Here is a 20,724-nt window from a genome sequence, read left to right as displayed (position 1 = left end):
CGTTTGCCACAGGTTTGCTCGTTCACTTAATCTGCCGATATCCCTGTGCAATTGTATGCCTTTATCTGCACTGCCTACAATGCCGCCTGTCTTTGCATCATCTGCAAATTTGGATATATGACTTTCTATGCCATCATCCAAGTCGTTAATAAATACAGATGCCTTCCGAGAATTGTTTTTTTTTTATCGTTAAGGCTGTGATATTGCCAGGACTGGAGAATTTTAGCTGTGAGGAAAGGTTGGATAGGGTGGGGTTGTTTTCTTTGAAACAGAGGAGGCTGAGGGGAGATTTAATTGAGATGCATAAAATTATGAGAGGCCTGTATAGAGTGGATAGCAAGGACCTATTTCCCCCAGCAGTGGTCAATAACTAGGGGGCATAGATGTAAAGTAATTGGTAGGAAGTTTAGAGGGGATTTGAGGGGAAATTTCTTCACCCAGAGGGTGGTGGGGGTCTGGAACTCACGGCCTGAAAGGGTGGTAGAGGCACAAAGCCTCACCGCATTTAAAAAGTACTTGGATGTTACTTGAAGTGCCGTAACCTACAGGGCTACGGACCCAGAGCTGGAAAGTGGGATTAGGCTGGGTAGCTCTTTTTCAGCCGGCGTGGACACGATGGGCCGAAATGGCCTTCATTTGTGCCGTAAATTTCTATGATTCACTACCACTTTCTTCCAGGAACATAAGAAATAGGAGTAGGCCATACGGCCCCTCGAGCCTGCTCCACCATTCAATAAGATCACGGCTGATCATCGACCTCAACTCCACTTTCCCGCCCGATCTCAATATCCCTTGATTCCCCGAGAGTCCAAAACTCTATCTATCTCAGCCTTGAATATATTCAGAGACTCAGCACCCACAGCCCTCTGGGACAGAGAATTCCAAAGATCCACCAGCCTCCGAGTGAAGAAATTTCTCCTCATCTCAGTCTTAAATGGCCGACTCCTTATCCTGAGACTGTGACCCCTGGTTCTAGACTCCCCAGCCCGGGGGAAACAACCTCTCAGCATCTACCCTGTCAATCCCCTTCAGGAATGCCCACTGTGAAGAGGTTCTGGTCTTCTCTCCAGGAGCATTTACACCTCCTCTGCACCCATCGTCTGTTCCTTTAGTTGTCCCATCACTCTTTTTGCCTCCCATAATCTTCCCTTTTGACATTTAATCACTCCTTCTCTCCACCCTGTTTCAGATCTTCTCCTTTACATAGTGTTGACAGCACAGAAACAGACCGTTGGGCCCAACTGGTCCATGTTGACCCGAATGTTCCACACCAGCCTCCGACCACCCTCCTTGCTCCAAGATCTTCTCCTGCCCGACGTTCCTTTCCCTGGTTCTATACTGGCATAAACGCTGTTCATCTCCAACACCTTCCAGTTCCCACGAAGGGTCTTTGGCCGGAAACGTTAACTCAGTTCCTCGCTCCACAGACACTTCATGACCTGCTGAGTATTTCCACAATTCTCTGTTTTCATTTCAGAGTTAAAAATCTGTCTTGAGTGATTGATCCCAACAGAAGTTGGGGAGTCGAGAACCAGGGGTCACAGTCTCAGGATAAGGGGTCGGCTATTTAGGACTGAGATGAGGAGAAATTTCTTCACTCAGAGGGTGGTGAATCTTTGGAATTCTCTGTCCCAGAGGGCTGTGGAGGCTCAGTCATTGAGTATATTCAAGACTGAGATCGATAAGATGTTTGGATATTAAGGGAATTAAGGGATTATGGGGATAGTGCAGGAAAGTGGAGTTGAGGTAGAAGATCAGCCATGATATACAAGAACATAAGAAATGGGAACAGATGTAGGCCATACGGCCCCTCGAGCCTGCTCCGCCATTCAATACAATCATGGCTGATCTGATTATGGACTCAGGTCCACTTCCCCTTATGCCCTTATTGTTTAAGAAACTGTCTATTTCTGTCTTAAAATTTATTTACTGTCCCAGCTTCCACAGCTCTCTGAGGCAGCGAATTCCACGGATTCACAACCCTCAGAGAAGAAATTCCTCCTCATCTCAGTTCTAAATGGGCAGCCCTTTATTCTAAGATCATGCCCTCTAGTTCTAGGCTCCCCCACCAGTGGAAACATCCTCTCTGCATCCACCTTGTCAAGCCCCCTCATAATCTTATAAGATCACCTCTCATTCTTCTGAATTCCAATGAGTTGAGGCCCAACCTACTCAACCTTTCCTCATAAGTCAACCTCCTCATCCCTGGAATCAACCGAGTGAACCTTCTCTGAACTGCCTCCAAAGCAAGTATATCCTTTCGTAAATATGGAAACCAAAACTGAACGCAGTATTCCAGGTGTGGCCTCACCAATATCTTATATAGCTGTAGCAAGACTTTCCTGCTTTCATACTCCATCCCCTTTGCAATAAAGGCCAAGATTTCACTGGCCTTCCTGATCACTTGCTGTACCTACACACTTTTGTGTTTCATGCACAAGTACCCCCAGGTCCCGCTGTACTGCAGCACTTTGCAATCTTTCTCCATTTAAATAATAACTTGGTCTTTGATTTTTTTTCTGCCAAAGTGCATGACCTCACACTTTCCAACATTATACTCCATTTGCCAAATTTTTGCCCACTCACTTAGTCTGTCTATGTCCTTTTGCAGCTTTTTTATGTCCTCCTCACACATTCCTTTTCCTCCCATCTTTGTATCATCAGCAAACTTGGCTACGTTACACTCGGTCCCTTCTTCCAAGTCGTTAATATAGATTGTAAATAGTTGGGGTCCCAGCACTGATCTCTGCAGCACCCCATTGATTACTGGTTGCCAACCAGAGAATGATCTCATTGAATGGCGGAGCAGGCTCGAGAGGCCGAATGGCCGACTCCTGCTCCTATTTCTGATGTTTTGTTCTTCTAAATGCTTAAATCCGCCAACCCGCCACTCCCCCCGCCCCTCAACAGATAAACCCCGCCTCAGACCTACCCGGCAACGCAGAGAGCGCTTTATCAGGAGGTGCTTGTGCTTTGGGAATAATTGGGAAGCACCGATTGGCTGAAAGTCAGGCTGCAACAGTCGCTGGTGAAGGGTGGTCACTGCAGGGATCAAAACAAAGAAACAGGTTATTCCACAGGACGGGGGGGGGGGGGGGGGGGGGGGGAAGAGAAAGGGGGTGGGAAACACATCAACCCCCTTCATTCACTTGTTCCTCAGTCGACACTGGGTCTGAGCCCGTCCATCCTGTCTGAGATCAAGCTGAAGACCAAGCTCTCCTTTGGTCATTTTAACCCTCCAATTTATCACACAGAATTCACAGAACATCCACGATACTGCCCCGTCAGCCCAGCTGGTAAAGGGTACTGAGCCACACAGCCTAGGAATCGGCAGGTTTGAGTGCCGGGTTGTGCAGAACTGGGTGATCTCGGTTGGGACGGCGGTAAGGATGCAGGATCTGGGCTCAGCGAGGCTGGATTTGGGTGCTGGAGAAATCAAGCAGTGCTCTGCTCTCGATCATTACCCTTGGTTGTCTTATGAGGAAAGGTTGGGCCTGTACTCATTGGTGTTTAGAAGAATGAGAGGTGATCTTACTGAAGCGTGTAAGATTCTGAGGGGGCTGGACAGGGTAGATGCAGAGAGGATGTTTCCCCTCGTGGGGGGAATCTAGAACTAGGGGACATAGTTTCAGAATAAGGGGTCGCCCATTTAAAACTGATATGAGGAGGAATTTCTTCTCTCAGAGGGTTGTAAATCTTTGGAATTCTCTGCCCCAGAGAGCTGTGGAGGCTGGGTCATTGAATATATTTAAGGCGGAGATAGACAGATTTTTGAGCAATAAGGGAGTCAAGGGTTATGGGGAGCGGGCGGGGAAGTGGAGCTGAGTCCATGATCAGATCAGCCATGATCTTATTGAATCGCGGAGCAGGCTCGAGGGGCCGAATGGCCGACTCCTGCTCCTATTTCTTACGTTGGGGAAAAGTGCAAGTGGGTGTGTGCTGGGCGAGGGCAGGACGAGGCTCCGCAGTGTTTCCACACTGGACGAGGATCCGGATGCGGCAATGTTGCTCCCAATTTTCTTGTTCCGGGAATGCCTGGCCCCTTTAAGCGGCCGCGTTTCCCACTGCGTTTCACGCATGCGCAAAACTCAACACTGGAAAAGCTGGTGCCGGGGCTGCGCAGGACTGACGGGGGGTGGGGGGGGGGGGGGGGGGAAAAGAGAACCTTATTACAGTTGTTCAGGACCTTGGTGAGGCCTCACCTGGAATATTACGCACAGTTTTGGTCTCCGAATCTGAGGAAGGACATGCTTGCTATTGAGGGAGTGCAGCGAAGGTTCACCAGACTGATTCCCGGGATGGCAGGACTGACATATGAAGAAAGACTGAATCAACTAGCCTTATATTCACTGGAATTTAGAAGAATGAGAGGGGATCTCATAGAAACATATAAAATCTGACGGGACTGGACAGGTTAGATGCAGGAAGAATGTTCCCGATGTTGGGGAAGTCCAGAACCAGGGGTCACAGTCTAAGGATAACGGGTAAGCCATTAAGGACCGAGATGAGGAGAAACTTCTTCACCCAGAGAATTGTGAACCTGTGGAATTCTCTACCACAGAAAGTTGTTGAGGCCAGTTCGTTAGATATATTCAAAAGGAAGTTAGATTATGGCCCTTACAGCTAAAGGGATCAAGGGGTATGGAGAGAAAGCAGGAATGGGGTACTGGGGTATGGAGAGAAAGCAGGAATGGGGTACTGAAGTTGCATCATCAGCTATGATCGTATTGAATGGTGGTGCAGGCTCGAACGGCCTACTCCTGCACCTATTTTCTATGTTTCTAACCTTGCTCTGCAGTGAGCTAAGAGCAGGACCACAGACAGGTGATGCTTCACTCATTGTCCAATCCAGGCTCACGCAGGAGAGAAGCTGCTTGGCGGAGGTTGCGAAAAGCCACGTGGTACCCGCGGAACCGCCCCTCCGCGGTGGTGGGGGGTGGGGTGAAGAAAGGCAGGATGCAAAAAGGCCCAGACAAGTTGCCCTTGCACGGTAAAGCGTCACCAACACCTGCCTGCATGCCTGCAGTGCTAACGTGGGATAAGCTCAATCAGAAAAAAAATCCCAATTGACGATAGATCCACCCACACCAACATTCCCCCACACTGCAGCCTGCTGGACAGTATTTCAGCTCGCTGCTACACCACATGTAACAAGCAAACCATGTTCTCAAATATAGCTCTCAAGTGTCAGCCGGGGCTGAGTGAAGCACTTTGGCCGGAGTCAGAAGGTTGTGGCTTCAAGCCCCTCTTCAGGACTTGAGCACGTAATCCAGGCTGGCACTGCAGTGCAGTACTGTGTGAGTGCGCTGTATTGTCAGCTCCTGGCCTTAGGACAACAGAGGTTCCCCTGTCTGCTTGCTCTGCTGCTCTCCCGGTTAAAGACCCCATGGGATTAATTGAAGACCATGGTTCTCTCTCATCCAACAGCACTGAAAAAAACTCCCAACTTAAAAAAAAAAATTATTCATCCCTGGGATGTGGGCGTCACTGGCAAGGCCAGCATTTATTGCCCATCCCTAATCGTCCTCGAGAAGGTGGTGGTGAGCCGCCTTCTTGAGCCTCTGCAGTCCGTGTAGTGAAGGTGCTCCCACAGTGCCGTTAGGGAGGGAGTTCCAGGATTTTGACCCAACCACAATGAATACACCTGGAGTACTGCGTGCAGTTTTGGTTTCCATATTTAAGAAAGGATACACTTGCTTTGGAGGCAGTTCAGAGAAGGTTCACTAGGTTGATTCCGGAGATGAGGGGGTTGACTTATGAGGAAAGGTTGAGTAGGTTGGGCCTCTACTCATTGGAATTCAGAAGAATGAGAGGTGATCTTATAAGATTATGAGGGGGCTTGACAAGGTGGATGCATTGAGGATGTTTCCACTAATAGGGGAGACTAGAACCAGGGGGCATAGTTTTAGAATAAGGGGCCGCCCATTTAAAACAGAGAGGAGGAGAAATTTCTTCTCAGAGGGTTGTGGATCTGTGGAATTCGCTGCCTCAGAGAGATGTGGAAGCTGGGTCATTGAATAAATTTAAACGATAAGTGAATAAGGGGTTATGGAGAGCAGGCAGGGAAGTGGACCTGAGTCCATGATCGGATCAACCATGATCTTACTGAATGGTGGAGCAGGCTTGAGGAGCCCTTTGGCCTACTCCTGCTCCTATTTCTTATGTTCTTATGAAGGAACGGCAATATATTTCCAAGTTATGATGGTGTGTGACTTGGAGGAGAACGTGGAGACGGTAGTATTCACATGCGTCTGCTGCCCTTGTCCTTCGAGGTGTTTGGGAGGTGCTGCCGAAGAAGCCTTGGCGAGTTGCTGCAGTGCATCTTGTGGATGGTCAAGGGTTATGGGGAGCGGGCAGGAAAGAGGAGTTGAGGCCAAGATCAGATCAGCCATGATCTTATTGAATGGCAGAGCAGGCTCGAGGGGCCAAATGGCCGACTCCTGCTCCTATTACTTACGTGCACACTGCAGCCGCGGTGCGCCAGTGGTGGAGGGAGGAAACGTTTAAGGTCATTCGCCTCACTGACGATTGTGGGACCTTTTACTGTGCACACACTGGCTGCTGCATACCCCGATAAAACAAGCGACTGCAGATCAAAGCAATGGATAGGACTCTGGGCTGGCCTGGGACACTAATATATATATAAAATATATATATAATGACGAGTTATTTCTCTCCGCAAGGCACTGACTCCTGCCAGTGTTTGGCTGCGAGGTCATTGGTCGCCCACCAATACTTCACCCAAGTGACCGCTCCCGTCAGCAGGCTGAGACCCCGTGTCAGAGAGCATCAACAATTAGCTCAATCTGGGCTGGCCCAATGTCCACATATGTGCACCTTCTAGCAGCAATCGTGGGCTGACTGATTTATTGCCCCATCCCTTCCCCTCCATTCCCCCAGAACACCAAGAACTGCAAAGCTTCCGCCCACATGCAAGGGATCATCCAGCCAGCTCACCAGACACAGGGGACTGAACCTGGACCAGTCTACTCTGATTGGCTCACTACCACATCTGGCAATGCACTTACGCAACAAATCAGTCGGGGAAAGCACAATAAGCACGGATTACTATCGTGTGGGATCATCACTTGATTTTGGCCGGATTATTGTACCACAAACATCTGTCTGCAAGGATTTTATCCATGAAGTCTGCATTACTCCATCAGAAGGAACAATAATGTTCTTGCATTAAAGTTAGTTACACAAAGATTGGATAGGCTGAGGTTGTTTTCTTTGGAACAGACGAGGCTGAGGGGAGACCATATTGAGGTGTATAAAATTATGAGGGGCCTGGATAGAGAAGATAGCAAGGACCTATTTCCCTTAGCAGAGGGGTCAACAACCAGGGGGCAAAGATTTAAAGGAGCCCAGGAGAGGCGAGGGCCCAGGGGCAGCACGGGCCCAGCCCACACTACGATATGTGTGCGTACTAGGTCCGTGCAGCAGAGCAGGTCTCCAGTCGTCCTGGTTAACCCTTGCCACTGGACCAAGACCTAGCTCTGTCAAGCCCCGTGTGGTGGCTGGTGTGCAACGGTCACCCCACGTTAAAAAAATCCACACACAGGCATCTTCCACCCTTCAGGATGTAGTTCGGTATCCAGAATATTAGGTTCCTTCATTGAAACACCTGTGAACTTTCTGTCGTGGAAGCAAGTCATCCTCAACTCGAGGGACTGCCTATGATAATGATGAGATTTAAAGTAATTGGTAGGAAGTTTAAAGGGATTTGAGGGGAAATTTCTGCACCCAGAGGGTGGTGGGGGTCTGGAACTCACGGCCTGAAAGGGTGGTGGAGGCAGAAACCCTCACCACATTTAAAAAGTACTTGGATGTGCACTTGAAGTGCTGTAACCTACAGGGCTACAGACTAAAAGCTGGAAAGTGGGATTAGGCTGGGTAGCTCTTTGTCGGCTGGCGCGGACACGATGGGACGAATGGCCTCTTTCCGTGCTGTAAATTTCTGCAATCAGCCCGATTATTACTGAATTCCATGTTCAATACGCAGTGCATCTTGGCTTGCTTATTACCCTCTGGTAGGTTGAGGGCTTTGGTGTAGTAATCCTCTGGCAATGGCTCCACTTCCTCCAACGGCTGGGCAGGCGCGATCTTTATCTCCTTGTGGTCATCTACTTCTTTCAGCCTGGAAGACGGGATGATGAGCAAGAAACCCAGTTAGCCAAGGGGGACAAATTTTAATTCCCTCCTGTGCCGAAGGCTCTGTGTTCACTGAAGGACCAGCGCAGGCACAATGGGCCGAAAGGTCTTCTTCTATAATGATCTAGCGTGGCTATTTTCACCGGCGCCCTTTAGCAACTGCCCTAAGTGGTCAGCCGTGGCTCAGTGGGTAGCATCATCGCCTCGGAGTCAGAGGGTTATGGGTACAAGTCCCACTCCAGAGACTTGAGCACAAAACTCGAGGCGGACACTCGCAGTGTGGTGCTGAGGGAGGGAGCACTGCACTGTCGGAGATGGTGCGAATGAGATGTTAAACTGAGGCCCCGTCTGCCCTCTCAGGTGGACGTAAAAGATCCCATGGCACTATTTTGTAAAAGAGCAGGGGAGTTATCCCCGGTGTCCTGGACAATATTTATCCTCCGACCAACATCACTAAAACAGATTATCTGCCCATTATCACATAGCTGTTTGTGGGAGCTTGCTGTGCGCAAACTGGCTGCCGCGTTTCCCACATTACAACAGTGACGACACTTCAAAAAAAGTACTTCATTGGTTGTAAAGCGCTTTGGGACGTCCTGAGGTCGTGAAAGGCACTATATAAATGCACGTCTTTATTTTTTTCTTTATTCCTTATGGGTAAGCCAATGAGCAAGATATTTGACCACGGGTGCATCACAGCCAGCCCCGATAAGTCCTCACTTGACCATACGCTGTACAGGAGTCGTCACTGGGTAGCAACCAGAAGCAGGAAGCACAGGTGTATTTTAAAACAACAACTTGTATTTATATAGCGCCTTTAATGTAGTAAAATATCCCAAGGCGCTTCACAGGAGTGATTTAAGACAAAACAAATAAATTTGATGACCAAAAGCTAGATCAAAGAGGGAGGTTTTGAGGAACATCTTAATGGAGGAAAGAGAGGTAGAGAGGTTTAGGGAGGGAGTTCCAGAGCTTGGGGCCCAGGCAGCTGAAGGCACGGCCACCGATTATCAGGGATGCTCAGGAGGGCAAAATTAGAGGAGCGCAGACATCTCGGAGAGGGTTGTGGGACTGGAGGAGATTACAGAGATAGGGAGGGGCAAAACCATGGAGGGATTTATAACCTCTCCTCTCTTCTTTCTCCCTCCCTCCCCCACCCACCCATCCAGTCCCCTTCTCTCCTGGCCCCAGCTCCTTGCAAAATGGATGAACCCAGTCAGCAAAGGGCCAAGGAGCGAACGTGGGCTGTACCTCGTGCGAGCGACGAGGTGTTTGTAGAATCAAATACCTCGCCACACGGCCCGAAGAGCCAGCCACCCCTGTAGTGGGAACCCAGCCTGCTGAAACGCGTGGAGCGGCACCCTCACAGCAGCGACACCAAGTCCAGCAATATACTTACGCCGAGCCAGAAAGGGAAATGAGAGGGGCCCCAGATCGCTGCCGCTGCAGTCTCGTGCCTAGGCCGTACTTGTCCTGAAATTAAATGCATCAAAATTACACAGCTTTTTTTTTTTTAAAAAGCAAATTAATTCACAGAATGTGGGCAGCACTGGCAAGGCCAGCATTTATTGCCCATTCCTAACTGCCCTAGAGAAGATAGTGGTGAGCGTGGAGTCACAAAGGCTAGGCCAGGCAAGGACAGCTGGCTTCCTTCCCTAAAGGAAGGACATTAGTGAACCACAGGGTAATTCCACGGTCACCATTACAGATACTAGCTTTTTATTCCAGATTTATTAATTAACAGAATTTAAATTCCCTAGCTACTGCGGTGGGATTTGAACTCATGTCTCCGATCATTGGTCCAGGTCTCTGGATTAATCGCCCAGTAACATAATCACTATGCTGCCGTTACTTGTAAGGTTACGACATGGAACTACAGAATAGTTAACGACCAACTTGATTAATAACGTGTAAGAGGGTGTACAAAATGGTCACACTGTGTCCACTCAGTGAAGCAAACAGCTATAAAGCAATTCGGTCTTTCTAAGCCTGGGTTATACCCAAAGGGTATTTTGAGCTATTTGAACACTTGGGCACAGAGTATTTCGGACAATATCGTAGGCAACTCACCTGCTAAGGTGCGCGCGGTAATCGGAAAGGTCCCACACAGTCCGCTCACCGGCTTTAACATTGTGAATATCGCGCATGTGCAGAGATTTAAAGGGACCGCGCATTAAAGGCAACAGACTGCGTGGAGCAACGCGCAGCTCACAGGGAACATTGATCAAAGGAGATTGTTTCCAGCGCAATTTCAGTTTGGAAGGGCAAAATCTAAAATGATCCCAGTGGGACTCTCCCCTGGTTCAAGTGGACAATTTCTTATACTCATTGTACCCAACGACACAGCAGGCAAATTAGCATCAGTGTGACTGTACTGCAGCATATTGATTACCAAGACATTAAGTGTGTTCCGACGCATATTCACAGACACTTCCTTATTATAATATACATACATATTGATGACATGTACCCATGCATGCATTGATTATACATGCTGATTATGAACACACATATGCATATAAGAGACAGATTTCACAGACAGACACACGCGGAGTACATGCATGTTATATATACACAAACATATATACAAAGATTGATAAAGCTGATGACCCAAGTCTATCTCAACGCCCCAATAGAAACGAAGACAATCCCAAATCCAGAATAATTTATAACAGCCAACACTGCTCTAAAAATGTGAAATATTGCACATCTCCCCCCCACCCCCATCCCATCCCCCCTCCCCCCCTCCCCCCCCCCCCATCCCCCCCCCCCCCATCCCCACCCCCCCATCTCCCCTCCCCCCAACTCCCCTGATCCCTACCCCCCCCCTCAACTCCCCTACCCCGCCACTCCCCTTACCCACCCCTCCCCAATTCTCACTTTAAGATGTGGGACGCTCTGTCGCCCCCGTGCAGCCGGGTCACCGGCTTTTAAATAGGAAAAAACCGTGCCTGCGCGTGTTCTGAATGGGCCCCGCAGTCCCTTAAAGGGGCTGCGCACCCAAATTAAAAACTAACGGGAACATTGCCCCACCCCGCCCCCCACCCCAAGCTTAATGCAGAAGGCAAGTTTCTAAAGCACGACCGAGCTTGCAATCGGTTTGACCTCCTTCCCCAAGTTTAAGCCAAAGGCCCTCCCGCCTCCTGAACCATCGCAGGCCCCAGTAAAAAGCTGGACAGTGGATTCCCGACAGGCCAGGCCGCAACAGTGGGTAACTGGATGTAGGAGCTAACTCACCACCACGTGTATAGTGTGTGTCTGCACACCCCGAGCGGCAGCAATCGCGAGACAAAAAAAAACAACATTATTCAGCAGTTGAGGCAGTGCAATTAACATGTACGATGTAAACAAGCCGAGGGAAGGTTGGATAGGAAGATTGGAACAAAGGAGGCCAAGGGGAGATTTAATTTAATGGAGAAATTACTTCACTCAGAGGGCTGTGAATCTTTGGAATTCTCTACCCCAGAGGGCAGTGGATGCTCAGTCGTTGACTGTATTCAAGGCAGAGAGCGAGAGGTTTTTGAACTCTAAGGGAATCAAGGGATATGGAGATCGGGTGGGAAAGTGGAGTGCAAGTTGAAGATCAGCCATGATCTTAATGAATGGCGGAGCAGGCTCGAGGGGCTCAATGGCTACTCCTGCTACTAATTGTTAAGTTCTGAATGCCTAGTTTGGTGGGGGTGGGGGGGGGGAAAGAGGGTCAGTTCATCGTGCCTTCGCACTATCCCAAGTGCCTGTCCAGGGCAGCCTGGCCTCCCAGGAAAACACATCAGCCACATATGATCCCTTCCTTCCAGAATAAGATTTTGAGGGGGCTTGACAAGGTGGATGCAGAGAGGATGTTTCCACTAATGGGGGAGACTGGAACTAGAGGGCATCATAGAATAAGGGGCCGCCCATTTAAAACTGAGATGAGGAGGAATTTCTTCTCTCAGAGGGTTGTAAATCTGTGGAATTCGCTGCCTCAGAGAGCTGTGGAAGCCGGGATATTGAATAAATTTAAGATAGAAATAGACAGTTTCTTAAACGATAAGGGAATCATCATAGACAGTCCTTCGAACAAGGATGACTTGCTTCCACAAGAGTTCACAGATGTTTCAATGAAGGATCCCATGCTCCAGTCCTGAACTCCAGTTGAGGGAGTGGAAGATGCCCTGTGCGTGGATTTTTTTAACGTGGGGTGACCGTTGTACACCAGCCACCACACGGGCTTGACAGAGCTAGGTCTTGGTCCAGTGGCAAGAGTTGACCAGGACGACTGGAGACCAGCTCTGCTGCACGGGCCTAGTGCGCACACATATCGCAGTGTGGGCTGGGCCCCGTGCTGCCCCTAGGCCCTCGCCTCTTCTGGGCCCCGAACCCTCATTCGCCGCACCTTCGCCCACGGTGTTCCATGGCCTGGCGCTCCAGCTCTATTTATAGCCCCGACCTGCCGTGGTGTTCTCACACAGGTCGGGGTGGGCTACAATGTTCCAGGGCCCAGTGCTCCAGCTCTATTTATAGCCCCGACCTGCCGTGGTGTTCTCACACAGGTCGGGGTGGGCTACAATGTTCCAGGGCCCAGTGCTCCAGCTCTATTTATAGCCCCGACAAGTAAATAAGGGGTTATGGGGAGCGGGCAGGGAAGTGGACCCGAGTCCATGATCGGATCAGCCATGATCGTATTAAATGGCGGAGTAGGCTCGAGGGGCCGAACGGCCTACGCCTGCTCCTATTTCTTATGTTCTTATGAATACCAACCCTCCACTGTTTTGGACATGTTCCTGAAGAGGACTAATCAGCAGGGTCATGGTGGGGGGGGGGCGGGGGGGGGGGGAAGACAGCTCGGGCGTGGGACTAAATTGGACAGCTCTTTAAAAGAGCCGGAACAGGGACGTCAAACCAAATCTACCCCTTTCTTAAAAGGAGTTCCGTGCCCTGCCGCAAACAATACTGATCTCCCACGCCAGCTGTTGCTCACCATCTGGGTAAAGCAATGCTTCCCGAAATTGGTACCTTTTTTGTCCCTGACCCTGTTCCCCCTTGCTCTCCTGCCCTGGTGTCAATGAAAGTAGCATTTCAGGTTTACTATCCCCATCCCAAGTATCTTCTACACTTCTGCAAGGTCTCCCCTGAAATGTCGCACTGAATATGAGGGTAGATATCATTTAAAAAAAAATTATATTTCTATTCGTTTATGATGTGGGCATCGCTGGCAAGACCAGCATTTATTGCCCATCCCTAATTGAACAACTGAGTGTCTCGCTGAGCCATTTCAGAGGGCAGTTAAGAGTCAACCACATTGCTGTGCGTCTGGAGTCACATATAGGCTCAGGCCGGGTAATGGCCGCAGATTTCCTTCCCTAAGGGACGTTAGTTAAACAGATGGGTTTTTACAACAATCCGGTAGTTTCATGGTGACTAGCTTTATATTCCAGATTATTTAATTAACTTAATCTAACTTCCCCAGCTGCCATGGTGGGATTTGAACATGCGTCTCCGAATCACTAGTTCAGGCCTCTGGATTACTCGCCCAGTAACATAACCACTACATTGCTATTCCCGCACAGGAGGCCACCATTCATCCCAGCATGCCCGTGCCGGCTCTTTGAAAAAGCCATCAAATTAGTCCCATCTCTTCCCCCTGCCTTTCATAGAAACATAGAAAATAGGTGCAGGAGTAGGCCATTCGGCCCTTCGAGCCATTCAATGTGATCATGGCTGATCATGCAACTTCAGTACCCCATTCCTGCTTTCTCTGCATACCCCTTGATCCCTTTAGCCGTAAGGGTCACATCTAACTCCCTTTTGAATATATCCTTGCAGTTTCTTTCCTTTTCAGGTATTTATCTTTTTCTTTTTTGAAAGCCTCATCTCCCCACTTGCTTTTCTTTTGCTCTCGGTAAAGTTTAGCAAGTTTTTCCAAAAGGTTTCAAAGACTTTTTACACCAACATTTTTTTTTAATTAAAAGGAATTTCTTCTCAGAGGGTTGTAACTCTGTGGAATTTGCTGCCTCAGAGAGCTGTGGAAGCTGGGACATTGAATAAATTTAAGACAGAGATAGACAGTTTCTTAACCGATAAGGGATTAAGGGGTTATGGGGAGCGGGAAGGGAAGTGGGGCTGAGTCCATGATCGGATCAGCCATAATCGTATTAAATAGCAGAGCAGGCTCGAGGGGCCGTATGGCTGAACTCCTGGTCCTATTTCTTATGTTCTTATAGGTAATAGGGAAAGTTAATGGCTCTTTCAAAGAGCTGGCAGAGGCTCAATTGGCCGAATGGCCTACTTACATGCTGCAAGATTCCAGGATCCAATGGCAGAACAGGTTCGAGGGGGTGAATGGCCTATGTTTCCAACAGCAGAGGAGTGAGCACTTGATGCCGACACTGGGTTTGCTTTAATGGGGAATTGGTCTATCTATCAAGAGTCAGCATCCTTCCCCGAGCTCGTGCTGGAGGGGCCCCATATCGATGAGATTACCGTCATCAATGAAGTGCTCACCGAATCAGTCTTTACAGCATAGAGGGAGGGCACATAACACATCATTCTGGTGCTGGCCATTGGAGAACACACAAGAACATTACTAGGAGGAGTTGGCCATTCGGCCCCTCGAGCCTGCTCCGCCTTTCAATAAGATCATGGCTGATCATCAACCTCAACTCCACTATCCCGCCCGATCCTCATATCCCTCCATTCCCCTCAAATCTTGAATATATGCAATGACTGAGCATCCACAGCCCTCTGGGGTAGAGAAATCTCTGAATGAAGAAACTCCTCCTCATCTCAGTCTTAAATGGCCTTCCGTAAGCCCCATTCATAAGAACATAAGAAATAGGAGCTGGATTAGGCCATACGGCCCCTCGAGCCTGCTCCGCCATTCAATAAGATCATGGCTGATCGGATCATGGACTTGGCACAACTTCCCCGCCCGCTCCCCATAACCCCTTATCGTTTAAGAAACTGTCTATTTCTATCTTAAATTTATTCAATGACCCAGCTTCCACAGCTCTCTGAGGCATGAATTCCACAGATTAATAACCCTCAGAGAAGAAATTTCTCCTCATCTGTTTTAAATGGGCGGCCCCTTATTCTAAGATCATGCCCTCTAGTTCTATTCTCCCTTATCAGTGGAAACATCCTCTCTGCATCCACCTTGTCAAGCCCCTCATAATCTTATACGTTTCGATAAGATCACCTCTCATTCTTCTGAATTCCTGTGGTAGCTAGCTCTTTTCACAATGCACGTGCCTTGTGCTGTGATGAAATTGGGTGGAAAATGATATAATGCCGTTGTTTTCTTATCTGATATGACTGCTTCTCAACCGTTACTGCAAGGCTGATCGTGATCGAGAAAAATGTTCCTTAAAAAGGGAAAGAAAATGGGGTGGAGCACTTGCTATTTTGCACATCACGTGACAGAAACAGAGAGTTGTAGAACAGAAAGCAGTCACCGTGTTGTGGTATTACTGCCTTACAGAGTCATTTCACCACCACAAAATGCTACCACCACCTGCCTTTCCACACCAGCCATACAGAAAAACATCTCAAAGTGTTTCACAGCGGGGAGGGAATCCTGGCAGATTTCTTGCAGCAGGGAAACAAAGCGTTGGAGGAGGACTGGGGGCTTCTCAATAAGCCCCTGAAAGCAGGGAGCGAGGTTAGGAGGTAGATGGTGAGTCAGAAGCATCAAAGGCAGAAGGGGGTGGCCACCAAAGGGGGAGCAGTGGGAGCCAGGGAACAAGGCATAATCAAATTATATAGCCAGGGGATCGCGAGCTTAGGGCCAGGCGAGCGCAAGGAACAGGAGGATAACCATTCAGCCCATCGAGCCTGCCCTGCCGTTCAATTAGGTCATAGCTGATCTATACCTCATCTCCATTTACCTTCCTTTGACCCACATGCCTTGACCTAATAGAAATCTATTCCACTCGGTCTTGAAAATTTCAATTGATTCACAGCCTTTTGGGGGAAGAGTTCCAGATTTGTACTACACTTTGTATGAAGGATTTGTAAGCGAGGATGAGGATCCTGAAGTTAACGCGCTGGGCCACGGGCATCAAGTCATAGAATCAATAACAACTTGCATTTATATAGCACCTTTAACATAGTAAAACGTCCCAAGGCGCTTCACAGGAATGTTTTAAGACAAAACAAATAAATTTGATACCGAGTCACAGAAGAAAAAATTACGGCAGTGCTTGGTCAAAGAGGTAGGTTTTAAGGAGCACCTTGAAGGAGGAGAGAGGCGGAGAGGCTTAGGCAGGGAGTTCCAGAGCTTGGGGCCCAGGCAACAGATGGTGGAGTGATTATAATCAGGGATGCTCATGAGGGCAGAATTAGAGGAGCGCAGACATCTCTGGGGGGGTTGTGGGGCTGGAGGAGATTACAGAGATAGGGAGGGGCGAGGCCTTGGAGGGATTTGTAAACAAGGATGGGAATTTTGAAATTGAGGCGTTGCTTAACCAATGTAGGTCAACGAGCACAGGGGGTGATGGGTGAGCGGGACTTGGTGCGAGTTAGGGCACGGGCAGCCGAGTTTTGGATGACCTCTAGTTTACGTAGGATAGAATGTGGGAGGCCAGCCAGGAGTGCGTTGGATCAGTCAAGTCTAGAGGTTTACTGCACAGGAGGCGGCCATTCGGCCCATCTTGTCTGTGCCGGAGTTAAACACGGAGCTAAAGGAGGAGCGGGACTTTGGGCGGGCGGAGACGCAGACCACAGCGCTTTGAACGAGTTATAACTTGTGACGGGCAGAGAGTGACTTTGAGAAGCCAAGCCTCGAGGCGACAGAGGCATACACTGGAGATTGAGGGCCGTGGAGGAGGGGACAGAGGGCGGTCCCCACTAAGCGGGAAAGGTAGCTCAGCTCAGAGTCGAGCACCACGTCAAAGTCCGGTCGCCCCCCCCCCCCGACGTAGACAGGGAGGTTTAGTGGCGTCAAGGCCAAAAGGTCATAAGGTCATGGGTGCCAATGCTGCCCTTCCTGTCTTCTCCACCAATTCAACAGATGTGCAGGATTCCTTAGCACAGAACTCACAGAAAAGGCAAGGGGCATGTAGTTTCTGCGTCTAACCAGCTTCTTCCGATCGCGTTCAATCTTCTCTCTCTGTGCCAGTTGGTGATAATACTCCAGCAATTTATTGATCTGTTGGAGGGAGGTGGATTAAAAAAAAACAGCTTAGAACCTTGCATTTACAGCCTGCATTGACGAGTCTCAGCCGCTTTAACTCCAACTCAATTTCCCAGTCGCAACTGAATGTTGAAACAAGTGAAGGATTTGCAGACAGCGCATTACTGTATGACAAAAGCAGCAGCACCAGTCTGCGCTTAGTTGCAAAACACTAGATAATAAGAACTTTGCAACTAAATTCTTTGATCATTCTTGCTTCAGGTACAGATACGCTTGGTTTCCCTGGTGCGGTGGTTATGTTAATCTAGAGAATGTCGGTTCAAATCCCATCTAGGTACTTTGAGAAATTGGAATTTAGTTTAAAAAAAAAACATGGAAATAAAATGTTGGCATCAGTAAACGTGACTGTGAAGCTGTTGGCTTGTCTTAAAAAACCCAACTGGTTCACTAACGTCCCTTTAGAGGCAAAAGATAGGAAGGAGAATAGTAAAAGTGGAGGGCAGAGAAACCCAAAGCAAAAAACAAAAAGGGCCACATTACAGCAAAATTCTAAAGGGGCAAAATGTGTTAAAAAGACAAGCCTGAAGGCTCTGTGCCTCAATGTGAGGAGTATTCGGAATAAGGTGGATGAATTAACTGCGCAGATAGCAGTTAATGGATATGATGTAATTGGCATCACAGAAACATGACTCCAGGGTGACCAAGGCTGGGAACTCAACATCCAGGGATATTCAACATTTAGGAAGGATAGATAGAAAGGAAAAGGAGGTGGGGTGGCATTGCTGATTAAAGAGGAAATTAACGCAACAGTAAGGAAGGACATTAGCTTGGATGATGTGGAATCGGTATGGGTGGAGCTACGGAATACCAAAGGGCAGAAAACGCTCGTAGGAGTTGTGTACAGACCACCAAACAGTAGTAGTCAGCATCAAACAAGAAATAAGGAATGTGTGCAATAAAGGTACAGCAGTTATCATGGGCGACTTTAATTAATCTACATATTGATTGGGCTAACCAAACTGGTAGCAATGCGGTGAAGGAGGATTTCCTGGAGTGAATTAGGGATGGTTTTCTTGACCAGTATGTCAAGGAACCAATTAGAGAGCTGGCCATCCTAGACTGGGTGATGTGTAATGAGAAAGGATTAATTAGTAATCTTGTTGTGCGAGGCCCCTTGGGGAAAAGTGACCATAATATGGTAGAATCTTTTATTAAGATGGAGAGTGACACGGTTAATTCAAAAGCTCGGGTCCTGAACTTAAGGAAAGCTAACTTCGACGGCATGAGGCGTGAATTGGCTAGAATAGACTGGCAAATGATACTTAAAGGGTTGACGGTGGATAAGCAATGGCAAACATTTATAGATCATACGGATGAACTTTAACAGTTGTACATCCCTGTCTGGAGTAAAAATAAAACAGGGAAGGTGGCTCAACCGTGGCTAACAAGGGAAATTAAGGATAGTGTTAGATCTAAGGAAGAGGCATATAAATTGGCCAGAAAAAGCAACAAACCTGAGGACTGGGAGAAATTTAGAATTCAGCAGAGGAGGACAAAGGGTTTAATTAGGAGGGGTAAAATAGAGTACGAGAGGAAGCTTGCAGGGAACATAAAAACTGACTGTAAAAGCTTCTATAGATATGTGAAGAGAAAAAGATTAGTGAAGACAAACGTAGGTCCCTTGCAGTCGGACTCAGGTGAATTTATAATGAGGAACAAAGAAATGGCAGACCAATTCAACAAATACTTTGGTTCTGTCTTCACGAAGGAAGACACAAATAACCTTCCGGATGTACTAGGGGACCGAAGGTCGAGTGAGAAGGAGGAACTGAAGGATATCCCTATTAGGCGGGAAATTGTGTTCGGGAAATTGATGGGATTGAAGGCCGATAAATCCCCGGGGCCCAATTGTCTGCATCCCAGAGTACTTAAGGAAGTGGCCCTAGAAATAGTGGATGCATTGGTGATCATTTTCCAACAGTCTATTGACTCTGGATCAGTTCCTATGGACTGGAGGATAGCTAAGGTAACACCACTTTTTTAAAAAAGGAGGGAGAGAAAACGGGTAATTATAGACCGGTTAGCCTAACATCAGTAGTGGGGAAAATGTTGGAATCAGTTATTAAGGATGAAATAGCAGCGCATTTGGAAAGCAGTGACAGGATCGGTCCAAGTCAGCATGGATTTATGAAAGGGAAATCATGCTTGACGAATCTTCTGGAATTTTTTTGAGGCTGTAAATAGTAGAGTGGACAAGGGAGAACCAGTGGATGTGGTGTATTTAGACTTTCAAAAGGCCTTTGATAAGGTCCCACACAAGAGATTGGTGTGCAAAATCAAAGCATATGGTATTGGGGGCAATGTACTGGCGTGGATAGAGAATTGGTTGGCAGACAGGAAGCAGAGAGTCGGGATAAACGGGTCCTTTTCGGAATGGGAGCCAGTGACTAGTGGAGTGCCGCAGGGCTCAGTGCTGGGACCCCAGCTCTTTACAATATACATCAATGATTTGGGTGAAGGAATTGAGTGTAATATCTCCAAGTTTGCAGATGACACCAAATTGGGTGGTGGTGTGAGCTGTGAGGAGGACGCTAAGAGGCTGCAGGGTGACTTGAACAGGTTAGGTGAGTGGGCAAATGCATAGCAGATGCAGTACATTGTGGATAAATGTGAGGTTATCCACTTTGGTGGCAAAAACACACAGGCAGAATATTATCTGAATGGTGGCAGATTAGGAAAAGGGGAGATGCAGTGGGACCTGGGTGTCATGGTTCATCAGTCATTGAAAGTTGGCATGCAGGTACAGCAGGCAGTGACGAAGGCAAATGGCATGTTGGCCTTCAGAGCTATGGGATTCGAGTATAGGAGCAGGGAGGTCTTACTGCAATTGGTGAGGCCGCACCTGGAATATTGTGTTCAGTTTTGGTCTCCTAATCTGAGGAAGGACCTTCTTGCTATTGAGGGAGCGCAGCGAAGGTTCACCAGACTGATTCCAGGGATGGCTGGACTGACATATGAGGAGAGACTGGATCAACTGGGCCTTTATACACTGGAGTTAAAAGGATGAGAGGGGATCTCATAGATCCACAAGGTGATAGGAAGGGACAATATGTATGAATATAAAGGGGCTGCAGGAGGGGTCAAAACTAAAAATCATGGTTTTAAAAACTAGTATTAAAACACTCTACCTAAACGCACGCAGCATTCGAAATAAAGTAAATGAGTTGACGGCACAAATCATTACAAATGGGTATGATTTGGTGGCCATTACAGAAACGTGGTTGCAGGGTGGCCAAGTCTGGGAATTAAACATACAGGGGTATCTGACAATTCGGAAAGATAGACAAGAAGGGAAAGGAGGTGGGGTAGCTCTGTTAATAAAGGATATCAGGACAGTTGTGAGAGATGATATTGGCTCTAATGAACAAAATGTTGAATCATTGTGGGTGGAGATTAAA

General features: G+C 48.1%; 1 protein-coding gene across 1 annotated transcript in view; it reads right to left on the bottom strand.

Moving 5' to 3' along the window:
* Positions 1–20,724, bottom strand: part of dctn4 (dynactin 4) — a gene marked incomplete at its 3' end in the record, with an annotated part of 43,626 nt that overhangs the window by 10,637 nt on the left and 12,265 nt on the right. The window contains exons 4-8 of the mRNA XM_070870785.1: positions 17,174–17,281; positions 11,392–11,412; positions 9,554–9,627; positions 8,028–8,140; positions 2,933–3,042 (exon numbers count right to left, since the gene is read on the bottom strand). Of these exons, the coding sequence (XP_070726886.1) occupies positions 2,933–3,042; positions 8,028–8,140; positions 9,554–9,627; positions 11,392–11,412; positions 17,174–17,281 (426 nt within the window). The remainder of the gene's footprint in view (positions 1–2,932; positions 3,043–8,027; positions 8,141–9,553; positions 9,628–11,391; positions 11,413–17,173; positions 17,282–20,724) is intronic.

Source organism: Pristiophorus japonicus, unplaced genomic scaffold (assembly GCF_044704955.1).
Source record: "Pristiophorus japonicus isolate sPriJap1 unplaced genomic scaffold, sPriJap1.hap1 HAP1_SCAFFOLD_1722, whole genome shotgun sequence".
Classification (NCBI taxonomy): domain Eukaryota; kingdom Metazoa; phylum Chordata; class Chondrichthyes; family Pristiophoridae; genus Pristiophorus; species Pristiophorus japonicus.
Note: the sequence above shows the minus strand (reverse complement) of the source record. Positions and strands in the feature narration are given on the sequence as shown.